The sequence below is a fragment of the Microcaecilia unicolor genome, chromosome 5 (assembly GCF_901765095.1).
Source record: "Microcaecilia unicolor chromosome 5, aMicUni1.1, whole genome shotgun sequence".
Classification (NCBI taxonomy): Eukaryota; Metazoa; Chordata; class Amphibia; order Gymnophiona; family Siphonopidae; genus Microcaecilia; species Microcaecilia unicolor.
In genome coordinates this window covers 17935992-17952230 of record NC_044035.1, presented here as the reverse complement: position 1 = coordinate 17952230, position 16239 = coordinate 17935992, and the positions used below count along the sequence as shown (strand labels likewise).

General features: G+C 41.8%; 1 protein-coding gene across 2 annotated transcripts in view; it reads right to left on the bottom strand.

Annotated features, from left to right (window-relative positions):
* CCDC186 (coiled-coil domain containing 186) overlaps positions 1-16239 on the bottom strand; it is a 193935-nt gene that overhangs the window by 26818 nt on the left and 150878 nt on the right. For both annotated transcript variants that reach the window (XM_030202692.1, XM_030202693.1), the window contains exon 14: positions 590-670. In XM_030202692.1, the coding sequence (XP_030058552.1) occupies positions 590-670 (81 nt within the window). The remainder of the gene's footprint in view (positions 1-589; positions 671-16239) is intronic.

The following is a 16239-nucleotide window of genomic DNA, read 5'->3' as shown; positions in this document are numbered from 1 at the left end:
GATGCGAATACTGTGAAGAGGGTGGTGCTCTGCTAGTCCTGCAGGATCATTATAGTGCTCTGGTGAAATACTGAGAGACTTTAGTTTAAACTTTTGCATTAGTGTTTGAGGAAGTAAGTGAACTGAACTCTTTGGCCTATTTTCCTTCCTTTTTGGAGGTTTGTGGATTGCACTTCAGCTGACTGGTAGAACTGTGCTGAGCTGAAGTGATAACCTGAGTGGGTTTTTTTTCTGTTGGATTTAAGCAGGCCAGCACCTGGCTCAGGAGGAGCTGGTAACCAAGTGAGTTGGAATTTTTTCTTCTTTTGTGTTTCGCTTTAAAACCAAGTTGGATTACAGTGTGGTGCTTAACCCCATCTGGAGGTGAACACTGGACTGCAGGAGCCCATTCCCTGACCTGTGAGTGAAGGAGACTTTTACAATGCGCAAAACTAACCCAAACGGAGAAACAGCCCACTATCCTACTCATTAACATATTCAACACTCCCATTTGTCATCTTCTCAAAATGTATGACTGTCAACAGAGAAGTATATTTGCTTCCCCCAGTAACGGCTCAGCTCCTAGACAGAAGCTATTACAGAGTTTTACCTGAAGAGCTAGAACGGCTTCCCATACTGCTCACTTCACGGTCACAGCTGCCATTTTCCATCTGATCCAACTTCTTTCGGGCTGTAGGAAACAAAAATCAAGAGAGGAGCATTAATAGAGAAAAACTATAGCGGGGAAATGCAACTAAAAATAACTTACAGATGTTTCTATTATAAAACAAAAAGCAATTTTGTCTCTCAGTTTTCTTTTTATTAACATTAACCCCAATGCACAGTGGCCCCCCAATTACTAACGCTTAGCACAATAAGGGCGTTAGCACTTTTAACGCACCTACAATTAGCAAACGTGCTAACCATGTAGGTGCCTATAGGGATATTGTAGACGAGTACACGGTTAATGCGCACACATGGTTAAGGAGCGTTAAAGATTCTAATGCACCTATAACGCGGCTTAGTAAACAGGGCTGTAAAGGTGTTATGAGTTATCTGGCACAAAGCCCATTTTTATTCAGAGGAAATATGAGACTCAAATGAGAGCTAAGCATTAATAGGGACAGTGTGAGTAGTTGCAGCTGCTCACAGTAGAGACCTATAGCTTCTCCAATGCAGCGTCTCAGGCAGTGAAAAAAACTTCATAATGATGTCAGGCCAACTCAGAGAGCATTTCCTGACAGACACAGAGGGGCATAATCGAATGTCGCCGGCGATCTATTTTGGCTGCGGCGCAACAGCTGGCCGGAACCGTATTATCGAAAAAGATGGCTGGCCATCTTTTTTTTCAATAATACGGTTTAGCCTGGCCAAATGCCTTGGATTTCATCGGGTTTCAGATCGCCAGTTTTGTTTTTCAGCGATAATGTGAAAAAATGCCGGCCATCTCAAACCCGGCGAAACCCAAGGCATTTGGTTGTGGGAGGAGCCAGCATTTGTAGTGCACTGGTCCCCCTGACACGCCAGGACACCAATCGGGCACCCTAGGGGGCACTTCTAACAATTAAAAAAAATATATATATACAAATAGCTCCCAGGTGCATAGCTCCCTTATCTTGGGTGCTGAGCCCCCCAAATCCCCCCCAAAACCACTCCCCACAACTCTACACCATTACCATAGCCCTCATGGGTGAAGGGGGGCACCTACATGTGGGTACAGTGGGTTTTTTTTTTTTTGGGGGGGGGGGGGGTTTGGAGGGCTCAACACTTAGCACCACAAGTGTAACAGGTGGGGTGGGGGGGGGGGGGGGGGGGGATGGACCTGGGTCTGCCTGCCTGAAGTGCACTGCAACCATTAAAAACTGCTCCAGGGATTTGCATACTGCTGTCAGGGAGCTGGGTATGACATTTGAGGCTGGCATACAGGCTGGCAAAAAAGATTTTTATTTTTATTAGTGTGGGAGGGGGTTGGTGACCACTGGGGGGAGTATGGGGATGTCATCCCCCATTCCCATCGGTGCTCATCTGGTGAGTTGGGGCACCTTTTTGAGGCTTGGTCGTGAAAATAAAAGGACCAAGTAAACCCGGCGAAATACTGATGAACGCCGCTTTTTTGTTTTTCCATTATCCACAAACGCCGGCCATCTGGTAGCCACGCCCATGCCCGCCCAACAGTGACCATGTAACCAGCATCTCTCCCACAAGACCTGTAATCATAATTTATTTTATTTGTTGCATTTGTATCCCACATTTTCCCACCTATTTGCAGGCTCAATGTGGCTTACATAATAGGCGATCGCCAAGTCCGGTATGGAAACAAATACAATTTGATATTAGGGTCGGGTAAGGTTAGTATATTCAGGTACATAGGAGAGTTCATAGAAAAGAATTAACAAGACAAATTTCTTCTATTACACACACAACTGGGTCTGTACCAAAAATATCACTACCTATTTATTAAAACTTATATTTATTTTAAGTCAAACAAAAACAACTGCCAAACAAGTATCAGTCAGTCAGAAAAATTAACAGTAACATCCCTAAAGGAATATCACCACTTATTGGCAATTCAAATTCAATGCGAAGAAATGCAAAGTGATGCACTTAGGGAGTAGAAATCCACGGGAGACCTATGTGTTAGGCGGTGAGAGTCTGATAGCTACGGGCGGAGAGAGGTATCTTGGGGTGATAGTATCTGAGGATTTGAAGGCGACAAAACAGTGTGACAAGGCGGTGGCCGTAGCTAGAAGGTTATTAGGCTGTATAGTGAGAGGTGTGACCACCAGAAGAAAGGGGGTGTTGATGCCCCTGTATAAGTCGTTGGTGAGGCTCCATCTGGAGTATTGTGTTCAGTTTTGGAGGCCGTATCTTGCTAAGGATGTAAAAAGAATTGAAGTGGTGCAAAGAAAAGCTACGAGAATGGTATGGGATTTGCGTTACAAGATGAATGAGGAGAGACTTGCGGACCTGAACGTGTATACTCTGGAGGAAAGGAGAAACAGGGGTGATATGATACAGACGTTCAAATATTTGAAAGGTATTAATCCACAAACGAGCCTTTTCCGGAGATGCGAAGAGAGTAGAACGAGAGGACATGAAATGAGACTGAAGGGGGGGCAGACTCAAGAAAAATGTCAGGAAGTATTTTTTCACGGAGAGAGTGGTGGATGCTTGGAATGCCCTCCCGCGGGAGGTGGTGGTGATGAAAACGGTAACGGAATTCAAACATGTGTGGGACAAACATAAAGGAATCCTGTTCGGAAGGAAGGGATCCTCAGGAGCTTAGCCGAGATTGGGTGGCAGAGCCGGTAGTGGGAGGCGGGGATAGTGCTAGGCAGACTTATGCGGTCTGCCAGAGCCAGTGGTGGGAGGCGGGGCTGGTGGTTGGGGGGCGGGGATATTGCTGGGCAGACTTCTACGGTCTGTGCCCTGAAAAAGACAGGTACAAGTCAAGGTAAGGTATACACAAAAAGTGGCACATATGAGTTTATCTTGTTGGGCAGACTGGACGGACCGTGCAGGTCTTTTTCTCGGTCTCATCTACTATGTTACTGGATACAGGCAGCACAGAAGTACAGCATGTCCTGCCTCAATGAGTTTGCAATCTACCCCCCCTTTTATAAAGCCGCGCAGTAATGCCAATAGCCCGTCAGCATTACTGCACCGGCAGCTGCTGCAGCTTTGTAAAAGGGGGAGGGGGAAAGTGGATACCTGAAGCAATGGAAGATAACGCTGCTTGCCCATCATCACAAAGAATGTCAATGGCAGAGGCAGACCGTGAACCCTATTGCTCTAACCATTAGGCCACGTGCTCTCCACCCTTACAAATAAGTTATCAGCCAATGACCACTTCTTGATCTAGCAGTGTTCAATTCTGAATGCCATATCTCAGAGTAAAGAGAGAGGGTTACAGGAAAAAAAGCAACCAAAATAGTGAGAGAACTGCAGCAAAAACTATACGAGATGAGAATTAAGGATCTAAAGAAGCATAGTCTAAATGAAAGGTAAAATGTGTGGATTACACAGAGACATTTAAAAACCTACAAGGTGTTAATGAACAGGAAACAAACTTGTTTCAAAGGAAGGGATGTAGTTGAACTAGAGGTTATAATGTGACACTCCAAGGGTGATCCAAAATATCAAGAAATATTATTTCATAGAGTGGTGGATGTCTGGAATGTCCTTCTGGCGGAAACAGTAGAGGAAAATACATAACATAAGAACATAAGTGTTACCATACTTGGATAGACCAAAGGTCCATCAAGCCCAGTATCCTGTTTCCAACAGTGGCCAATCCAGGTCACAAGTACCTGGAAAGATCCCAAAACTGTAAAACAGACTTTATGCAGTTTATCCTAGAACTAAGCAGTGGATTTTCCCCAAGTCCATCTTAATAATGGCTTATGGACTTTCCTTTGAGGAAATTATCCAAACATTTTTTAAACCCCGCTAAGCTATTTGCTTTTACCATATTCTCTGGCAACAAATTTCAGAGTTTAATTACACACTGAGTGAAGAAACATTTATGTATTACTCAGTAACTTTACTGCATGCCCTCTACTTCTAGTATGAATGGAAAGGAAACAAGCGATCTACGTCTACCTGTTCCACTCCATTCGGTATTTTATAGACCTCTAACATATCTCCCCTAGCTGTGGAGCCCGAGCCACGTCAGCCTTTCCTCATAAGGAAGTCTTCCCATCCCCTTTATCATTTTCGTCACCCTTCTCTGTACCTTTTTAAAAAATGTTTAAAGATCTTTTTTGAGATGGGTTGACCAGAATTGCACACAGCATTCAAGGTGCGGTCGCACCATGGAGCAATATAACGGCATTATAACATTCTCATTTTTCTTTTCCATTCCTTTCCTAATAATTCCTAACATTGTTTGCTTTCTTAGCCGCCGCTGCACACTGTGTGGAGGGTTTCAATGTGTATTCAACAAAGACATCTAGATCCTTTTCCTGGATGGTGAGGAGGAGTGGCCTAGTGGTTAGGGTGGTGGACTTTGGTCCTGAGGAACTGAGTTCCATTCCCACTTCAGGCACAGGCAGCTCCTTGTGACTCTGGGCAAGTCACTTAACCCTCCATTGCCCCATGTAAGCCGCATTGAGCCTGCCATGAGTGGGAAAGCGCGGGATACAAATGTAGCAAAAAATAATGGGGAACTCTTTCCCACATGCATCACTTTGCATTTGCTCACATTAAATGTCATCTGCCAGTAAGGGAAACGAAAATAGCAAGCATGCTCAAGCTGCTTACATATTTAATGCATAACAAGTCCAAGGCTTAAGAAAGTTTTAGATCACTACTGTGCCTTCTATAAAAAAAATGAGAAGTAGTTGTCATGACTCTTGGAGCTTGGTAATTAGAAGCCCCAATATCATGGAGCATAACCCTGGCACAGCAATCACCTGAAGTCTCTATTATTTTATGAAGTCTCTTTTATTGAATAAATCACAGATTATCTGTGAGTAAATTGATGTTCAGGATACAGAGACTTCTTAATCTGGAGGCTGTGGGAGGTGGAGATTTGAAGAGAGGTAGTTGTATTGCAGGGGGAGGGGAAAGTAGTTGAACAGGTAGAAATAGTCCAAAGCTGGGTGACTGCAATGTGCGATATCTCATTTGGAAGAAGATATTTACAGGGTAAAAAAATCCAGGTTCGTTACAGGGATTTTCAGCAGGACAGAGCTGTCTGGAGCGAGATGGGGTCATCTCCATGCCCCTGGCTGGATGGTGTTAGCATACCTCATGGCTGAAAGGACAAAGAGGTGATGGGGCTTTTTATAGGCTCGGGGGGGGGGGGGGGGGCAGATAGAGGCCAGTGGGAACAGAGCTTGCCATCGGGTGGCAAGGGGTGGTCCTAGAGATATGAAGGAAAGGTCATACCTGGCTGACCTCTTAGGACAGAGATAGTAAGGCTGAACAGGAAAACAGAAGTGCCAAGTTTGGCAGAGAGAGAGAGGGGAGGTCCAGGCAGCCTTACAACCAGTGGTAACAACTCTTGCACAACCAAGCAAGTGTGGCTGCACTGCCTGTGAACTACATTAACCACAGTGCCTTGCTCATATATCTTTACAATGAGAGACTGCAGCAGCGAAAGAAATTAGAATAACAGTAAAAGACATTACACACATTTTAGGATCACGTTATGAACTAGTGCAAGGCTGTCAGGGAACAGAACAGTAGTAGTGGGATATTCTGCTATATTAGATTTACTAGCTTGTGTGTAGGGGTTCCGATGTTGAGTTGTATTCTTGAAGTAGATAGTACTGAACGCTGTGCCAGTCAACTGTTGATAAGTACCAAACGTGAGGCTCAGGCTCCCCATTTAAAAAACTTTTTTTTAATTTTTTACTTTATGTCCCATCACAACTCTGTGTTATTTCAACTTCTATGCCATCAAAGTTCAGATATCTTAGTTTTGGATACAAAAGAAAATTTTAGGCCAACATCTAGAAGTTCCGGGACCCACGGTTTGCTTAGTAAGTAAGAAGTGAATCGCTTGTTTACTCTTTCCAAAAGTACAAAGACTTCAGGGCAAGCAATTGAGTTACTATAATGCATATTTTCAAAGCACTTAAAAGTTCCACAGGTTACTATGGAACTTTGTAAGTCTAAGTGCTTTGAAAATGAGTCCCTAAATAGTACATTTAGCACAAATCAGAGAAAATATTTCTTCACTCAATGTATAATTAAGCTCTGGAGTTTGTTGCCAGAGAGTGCTGTTAAGAGCTGTTAGAACAGTAGGGTTTAAAAAAAGGTTTGGACAAGTTCTTGGAAGAAAAGTCCATAAAGCATTATTAAGGTGGACTTGGGGAAAATCTACTGGTTATTCCTAGGGTACGCAGTGGTCACTGTTAATTACAAAATAAGTACCTGAATATATGTAAACTGCTTTGAATGTAGTTGCAAAATACCACAGAAAGGCAGTATATCAAGCGCAATTAACAAGATTCCATGCACAATCTCAAAGAGTAGCAACATTCCATGTAGAACCTCAAAGAATAGCAAGATTCCAGAATCCCAAGGAGTGGAAGAGTAGCCTAGTGGTTGCTACTATTTGAGATTCTAGATGGAATGTTGCTAGTGGAGGAGTAGCCTAGTGGTTAGTGCAGCAGAGTCTGATTCTGGGGAACTGAGTTCAATTCCCACTGCAGTTCCTTGTGACTCTGGGCAAGTCACTTAACCCTCCGTTGCTCCAGGTACAAATAAGTACCTGTATATACAAGGTAAACGGCTTTGAATGTAGTTGCAAAAAAACCACAGAAAGGCAGTATATCAAAAGTCCCATTTCCTTTTCCCTAGTTGAGATTCTGCATGGAATGCTGCTAGTGGAGGGGCAGCCTAGTGGTTAGTGCAGCGGACTCTGATTCTGGGGAACTGGATTCGATTCCCACTGCAGCTCCTTGTGACTCTGGGCAAGTCACTTAACCCTCCATTGCCCCTGGTACAAAATAAGTACCTGAATATATGTAAACTGCTTTGAATGTAGTTGCAAAATACCACAGAAAGGCAGTATATCAAGTGCAATTAACAAGATTCCATGCACAATCTCAAAGAGTAGCAACATTCCATGTAGAACCTCAAAGAATAGCAAGATTCCGGAATCCCAAGGAGTGGAAGAGTAGCCTAGTGGTTGCTACTATTTGAGATTCTAGATGGAATGTTGCTAGTGGAGGAGTAGCCTAGTGGTTAGTGCAGCAGAGTCTGATTCTGGGGAACTGAGTTCAATTCCCACTGCAGTTCCTTGTGACTCTGGGCAAGTCACTTAACCCTCCGTTGCTCCAGGTACAAATAAGTACCTGTATATACAAGGTAAACGGCTTTGAATGTAGTTGCAAAAAAACCACAGAAAGGCAGTATATCAAAAGTCCCATTTCCTTTTCCCTAGTTGAGATTCTGCATGGAATGCTGCTAGTGGAGGGGCAGCCTAGTGGTTAGTGCAGCGGACTCTGATTCTGGGGAACTGGATTCGATTCCCACTGCAGCTCCTTGTGACTCTGGGCAAGTCACTTAACCCTCCATTGCCCCTGGTACAAAATAAGTACCTGAATATATGTAAACTGCTTTGAATGTAGTTGCAAAATACCACAGAAAGGCAGTATATCAAGTGCAATTAACAAGATTCCATGCACAATCTCAAAGAGTAGCAACATTCCATGTAGAACCTCAAAGAATAGCAAGATTCCGGAATTCCAAGGAGTGGAAGAGTAGCCTAGTGGTTGCTACTATTTGAGATTCTAGATGGAATGTTGCTAGTTGAGGAGTAGCCTAGTGGTTAGTGCAGCATAGTCTGATTCTGGGGAACTGAGTTCAATTCCCACTGCAGTTCCTTGTGACTCTGGGCAAGTCACTTAACCCTCCGTTGCTCCAGGTACAAATAAGTACCTGTATATACTAGGTAAACGGCTTTGAATGTAGTTGCAAAAAACCACAGAAAGGCAGTATATCAAGTCCCATTTCCCTTTCACTTTCCCTTAATTTTATTATTTTACTTCTGTTTGTTCTGTTGAACTTGTAATTTTAGTTCTGTTATAGTTTATTGATTTTTTTATTTTGCCTTTTTCCATTTCTAGTTTCTTGTGTGATTGGTGCCCTTTTCTGTTATATAAATTAAAGTTTCTTTATAACATTTGTTTAGCCTGTAAACTGCCAAGCTCTGCTGGTCTGTGCAGTACAGAAAATTGTTAATAAACTATAAAATCTATTTTGCTGTTTTGGATCCTGCCATAAATCTTTGGTGTGTCCCAGTATAGCAACACTTATGGTCTTATGTAACTGATCTTCCATAAAGAGACAAAAACAAAAACCCAACAGTAACCAGTAAGTGAAAAGGTAATCTAAATTCTCTGACTAAACAGCTACCTATGCCTTTTCTTCCATCACTATACCTAGGGGCTCATTTTCAAAGCACTTACAAAGTTCTATAGGTTACTATGGAACTTTGTAAGTATAAGTGCTTTGAAAATACACCTCTTAGTGACCTTTCTGTGGCATGAAAATTTGATCTATTGATGGAGCTCACTGCTGTTGACAAATTAAACATTTTTTGTTTTCTTTTCTCCATTGTTCTCGACGTACTGTAAATATGCTGAGCCACTTTGCATATTTGTTCATGTCTCCTATGAAATGGCCGTCACACGAGTTTTTTTTTTTAATTTAGACTTCAATTTATATTTGCCATTTTACAACCTATTGAAGACTTATATTGGATAGCACCCACGCACTGAACTGTACAGATTGGTGAGTACCAACTGAACCGGTTCAACCACAGAGATGTTTATTTTATTTCACATTTATCAGAAAGAATTCTGGTCACAAAAACCTATCGCATGACATTTAGATTAAATGATTTGTTTTCTCACTCATTCACCACTCACTTGTATGGTCATCTCTCATATTTTATGTCACATTCTACACCGCCTTTTAGCTTCATTTTTCATGGATTCTTATCATTCATTTTACTTTTCAATGTGCTCATGTACTCAAAATCTATGGCATGTTAAGCCGCATAGTTTATATGTATTTCATGAGTTCCACTTTAGGTTCTTAATTTGTGTTGATTTCACGTGTTGAGTTTATGTGGATGTCTTTCAATATGAAGTGTATATGTTTGTATTATTTTAACAGACCCCTGACGCAGACGTTCAGGCCAAATCATGGCCCGTGTCGGGTCTTGGAATAAAGATTTGCTTGCTATCTTGATTTTGAAGGCCCTCGGTGCTTTTTTTTTTTATGTTTTCTTACATTGTTGTAATAGCTTAGCAGAATTTTAAAAAGGTTTGCACGGCTTCCTAAAGGAAAAGTCCATAGACCGTTATTCAGTGGACTTGGGGGAAATCCACTATTTCTGGGATAAGCAGTATAAAATGTTTTGTACTTTTTGGGGATCTTGCCAGGTATTTGTGACCTGGATTGGCCACTGTTGGAAACAGGATGCTGGGCTCGATGGACCTTTGGTCTTTCCCAGTATGGCAATACTTATGTACTTACCTATTGATGAAGCTCACTGCTGTTGACAAATTAAATATTTTTTGTTTTCCTTTTCCATTGTTCTCGATGTACAGCAAATATGCTAAGCCAATTTGTATGTTTGTTCATGTCCCCCTTGAGTATGACCATCATACGCAATAAACAGGACTCAAAACATTTGTGGTCTCATCACCAATGTAATTATTGTACTTCCTTGTTAGGTTCAATTTTATCACCATGTTATATTAAACAACCTTTACAAAATCAAAAGTTTGAGAAAGTCTAGAAAATGTATACATTGAATACTATTTTCCTGTCAAAACATTCATATGACAAGATCTTCACTGAAGCTCTGATCTTGAGCAAATATGTTTGTCAATACTGCTCCCCAACATCTTGAGTGTGCAACAACTATGATCTGCATCCATCTTATTTCTTTAGAAAAGCCTGGCTAGGCTGACGAGGCTTATGGGGAATTGCCATCTGATTCCCGGCAATAGAGTATGGTCTTCATTTGGGCCAATTTCTGCTGCTGCTATTATTCCCTTGGAAAAGCATCTTTCAGTGTCTTCAATGGAGGAGTAGCCTAGTGGTTAGTGCAGCAGACTTTGATCCTGGGGAACTGGGTTCGATTCCTACTGCAGCTCCTTGTGACTCTGGGCAAGTCACTTAACCCTCCATTGCCCCTGGTACAAAATAAGTACCTGAATATATGTAAACAGCTTTGAATGTAGTTGCTAAAACCTCAGAAAGGCGGTATATCAAGTCCCATTTCCCTTTCCCTACTTGAGATTCTACATGGAATGCTGCTACTATTTGAGATTCTACATGGAATGTTGCTACTATTGGAGATTCTCATGGAATGTTGCTATTCCACTAGGAACATTCCATGCAGAAGCCTGCCCTTGCAGATCAGCAACGCAGCCGCGCAGGCTTCTGTTTCTGTGAGTCTGACATCCTGCATGTATGTGCAGGACGTCAGACTCACAGAAACAGAAGCCTGTGCGGCCACTAGGCCAGGCTTCTACATGGAATGTTGCTAGTGGAGGAGTAGCCTAGTGGTTAGTGCAGTGGACTCTGATTCTAGGGAACTGGGTTCGATTCCCACTGCAGCTCCTTGTGACTCTAGGCAAGTCACTTAACCCTCCATTGCCCCTGGTACAAAATAAGTACCTGAATATATGTAAAACCGCTTTGCATGTAGTTGCAAAATACCACAGAAAGGCGGTATATCAAGTCCCATTTCCCTTTCCCCTTTCTTGCCCTTTAGACAAACACCCTGTTATTTTGATGAAGGATCCACCTTTAGGCTCCTTACAATGGTTAGTATATTGGGTTAATTTGATTCTAGAACAGGGCTGGTTTTCTCCAGCTATGGGAGAAAATGTTCTAACTCCCATCCCAAAGGTTACTGGATCAGATCTTTCTCAGGTTATTAATTTTAGACATATGGCAAGTATACTTTTTTTTTTTTTTTTATAAAATTTGTTGAATCTATAGCTACTTCTCAGCTGTCGGATTATATACAGAAATTTAATTTGTTGCTTGACTCACAGTATGGATTTAGATATTATTATAGTATGGAAACGCTCTTATTAGCATTGACAGAAGTTAAGGGGAGGCATTAAGCAAAAGTAAACAGATGGTTCTGTTACAATTTGACATACGGTCTGTGCCAGAGCCGGTGGTGGGTGGCAGAGATAGTGCTGGGCAGACTTATACAGTCTGTGCCAGAGCCGGTGGTGGGTGGCAGGGATAGTGCTGGGCAGACTTATACGGTCTGTGCCAGAGCTGGTGGTTGGGAGGCGGGGTTGGTGGTTGGGAGGCGGGGATAGGGCTGGCCAGACTTATACGGTCTGTGCACTGAAGAGGACAGTACAAATAAAAAAAAGTAGCACATATAAATTTATCTTCTTGGGTAGACTGGATGGACCGTGCAGGTCTTTTTCTGCCGTCATCTACTATGTTACTATGTTACAATTTGACATATCAGCAGCCTTTGATACAATCAAGACATACTGCTTTAATAGGAAAAGGGAAATGGGACTTGGCTTAGTGGTTAGGGTGGTGGACTTTGGCTCCTGGGGAACTGAGGAACTGAGTTCAATTCCCACCTCAGGCACAGGCAGCTCCTTGTGACTCTGGGCAAGTCACTTAACCCTCCATTGCTCCAGGTACAAATAAGTACCTGTATACAATATGTAAGCCACATTGAGCCTGCCATGAGTGGGAAAGCGTGGGGTACAAATGTAACAAAAATAAAAAAAAAAATAGAAAGTGCCTGCATCTGAGTGGTCTAAAGGTCAGTGAACCACATTGCTTGAAATACACTCAAGTTTAGTTTGACCCTATTTTCATCTAGTCAGGCTGGATTGGCCACTGCTGGAAGCAGGATACTAGGCTAGATGGACCATTGGTCTGACCCAGTATAGCTAATCTTATGTTCTTAATTTCATTTAGACAAGTGATTAAGGGCTTGAGATCTTAGTTTCTCAGATCTGCAAAGCAGAGTAATTGCACACCATCAGCATAATATCATCATGAGATACCGCATCTTTATCAGTGCAGCTAAGCTGCTGAGGAAGAGGTTAAAAAGTGTTAAGGTTACAAGGGAACCCTAAGGCACCCTGCAAAAAGATTATAACGGAAAAACTTGAGACAAATACCTCCCAAAAAGATCTATCTGTAAAGTAAGAGCAGACCATTTCAGGATCTTCTTGAAACCTAATGTCAACCACGCATCTTTAGCAGAAGATCATGATGACTGACTACTTCATGAGGAGAAGTCAAGTGAAAATTAAAAAGACCATTGTCCCACACCATCAAGGGTTTCTCAGATGTTACTAAGTATAGAACCCAAGACTGTCTCCTATCTTAGCAGAATTAAACTGGCTATCAGTGGAACAACTAAATTATTTCAAACTGCTATTTAGTGTTCAACGCAATGTGATTAGAAGGCCCAGAATACTTACAGGAGCTTCTAAGACTGTATGAACCTACATTCCTCTTAACAAAGTTATCTCACTATACTTTACCTAAGGTCAGGCTACAATTTGCCAAAAAATGAGAGAAATTAATAAGCCTAATGCAGGATTTTAATCAGGCAAGAGTGGAAAGAATCTGCCACTCTTGGGATCTTCTCGATACTGAATGAGGATCAGTGAAGGGCTTGATAACCACTGTCTAGTGGGGTCATCTGTAGAGAGTATGGTAGGTAAAGAAGGGCAAATTGAGACCATCAATTTGCCACATCGGTTGGCAACAGAAAAACAGATGGAGAAAGATAAGTTTCATCAGTAGAGTTAGAAAATCCAGAAACACTCTTATAAACCTTTCCCATTCAATTACTATTGAAAACAAAATGGCATTTCAGATGTATTTTTGGCCATTTTGACATAAGGTATGAAGCAGCACATTTTTTTATATAGAACTAGGGCATGAGAAGTTTTCTGCTTGTACCAGAATATTTAACCCTACAGACCTGTCAGTTAAGACAATGTCGTCAAACAAATACAATTAAAATTAAAAAAAAAAAAACAAGAAGGCTTTCAGTTCTTATTAGGAATGGCCAAAAGATGAGCTTTACAAGAAAAATCTGATTTTTTTTTTTACCTATAAGCCTTTCCTTGGTGCAACATCACGTGCCATAAACTTCAATAGAACACGCTGTAGTATAAACCAATAAATCCCAAACACTCACAAGTTGTACATATCATACAGTCCAAGCTGAAATCCTTAACGCTTTTCTCTTTTTTATATTTACGGGGATCGTCAGAATAAATAGCAGCAAATCCCATCTGGGAGCAGCGTCCCATATATTATGGCGCTGTATGAATCTTCATAGATCAACCCGATTATTATTTTTTTAAACTTATTTTTATATATATATATATCGTTTTCACCAATGTTTATCCAATCCTTAAAGTTGCATAAAGCCATAACATTTGAGATGCATTCTAATGTAGCATGGTATAGCATGGGTGCAGTGGCATTCCTAGGGGGGGCGGTGGGTGCGGTCCGCCCCGGGTGCACGCCGCCGGGGGGGTGCCGTGCGCGCCTGTCCTCCGTTGTTCCATGCTTCTTCTCTGCCCCAGAACAGGTTACTTCCTGTTCCGGGGCAGAGAAGCAGCATGGAACAACGGAGGACAGGCACATGCAGCACCCCCCTGGCGGCGTGCACCTGGCGGGGGGGGGGGGGGGGGGTTCCTTCGCGGGGATGTCCTTTCGCCAGGGGGGGTCCGCGCTGCATGGGGGGGGGGGGGCACTGCACCCGGGGGGCGGGGCGCATCGGCGAACTGCCCCGGGTGCCAGCCCCCTTAGGAACACCACTGCATGGGCGTTTACTAAACCATAAGGAGCAAAGGTGGATTTTTCACGTACAGACCCTGCATCCTGGTGGGTTGAATTCTGAAATTGATTGGTGGTCGCTGATTTGAGGGTTGACAGCTAGTAGTATGTTGCCCTATCAGGATAGAGAGCTCTGATCAGCTGCTAGCTATTTAATAGATTGGTCCCGTGTTACATGCCGCGGCCATTTTTTTCATGAGCAAAAGCAGAGAATGAGATGGTACAGTCTCAGTTGATGTAGAGAAGGAATTATAAATGAGTTAGCAGTGTTGTAATTTTATACTTTTTTGTTGTAGCAAACCTCTTCCCTGAAGAAGGACGACGAAACCTGGCCATGTTGGCAGAGGTTTGACTCAGTTGAAAATCGCTGCCAAAGCTAAGTATTATGAACTATGCTATACCATGCTACATCAGAATGCATCTCAAATGTTATGGCTTTATGCAACTTTAAGGATTGGATAAACATTGGTGAAAACGATATATATATAAAAAAAAGTTTAAAAAAATAATAATCGGGTTGATCTATGAAGATTCATACAGCGCCATAATATATGGGACGCTGTTCCCAGATGGGATTTGCCGCTATTTATTCTGATGATCCCCGTAAATATAAAAAAGAGAAAAGCGTTAAGGATGTCAGCTTGGACTGTATGATATGTACAACTTGTGACTGCTTGGGATTACAAGGATGATTTATTGCTATATATCCCCACACCAGTACTGAATGGTCTCTTTAAATTGGTAGTATAAACCAAAGCATCAGTAGAAATATTTACATTTATTCTTGGAAGATAAGTAGTATAACAACATGGATATATGCCTCAGCTCTTGGCCTGGTTTATAGACATGTAGAAAGATGTGACTGACTAAAGAATGATCTTATTAAGCACGCAATTCTGGAATAAATTACCACGAAATCTGAAAACGAACTATGAATTAACCGACTTCCGTAAACTATTAAAGACTCATCTCTTTGAAAAAGTCTATCGAAAAGATCAAAACACATGAAGTCCACACACACTGTAAACAATGCAGCAATACATTCTCCTCAGTACTACTATCCCCCGTAACTTCAACAAACTTAAACCTAAATTTTACAGGTAAAAAACATTAAGCCCGAAAGTTTTCCTGCTAATGTTCTGTTGCCCTACCAGTATCCGTTGTTCTTCTAGTGTTCAATCGTCTTTCTCCATTGTTTTACTCCCCTTAACGATACCTGGACCTTGTTCTAACTTAACTCCTCCAAATGTAACCATAATTGTGTTGTAACAAATTGTACTTCCATCATTACAATGTACTGTAAGCCACACTGAGCCCGCAAATAGGTGGGAAAATGTGGGATACAAATGCAATAAAATAAAATAAATAAATAAATAAAAGTAAGCTCTTTTTAGAGAGAAGCTGTTCAACATGCAACAGAATCTTTAAGAGAGGATGAGCTCTATACAGGAATGCAAAAATGGAAACTGATGGTGGATGCTCAGAATGGCCTTCCACAGGTGGTGGTGTGGACAAAAATAATGACGGAATTCAAAAAAGGAATGGGATAAGCACAGAGGATCCCTATAAGGCAAGACGATAAAATAAAAGTGTAGAGTGCTTCCACTCAGTGCAAAACACTAATGACGTGTGCCTTTAAAAAAAAAAATGTATAAAGAGTATAAAGGGGGAGTAACTTGCATGGAGTGCCTCAAGGGTCTGTACAAGTACCTGTGCTGTTTAACATTTTCATAAATGACCAAGAAGAAGAACAAAAAAAGCACCAAGGGCCTTCAAAAAAAGGGAATCAGAACCTTTAATCATATATGTTGATGAAACAATTCTTAAATGATTAAAGGTTCTGATTCCCTTTTTTTGAAGGCCCTTGGTGCTTTTTTTTCTTCTTCTGCTTTTTGTTTGTGCTTCGCTCCCTCTCTCTGCTATATCATAAATGAC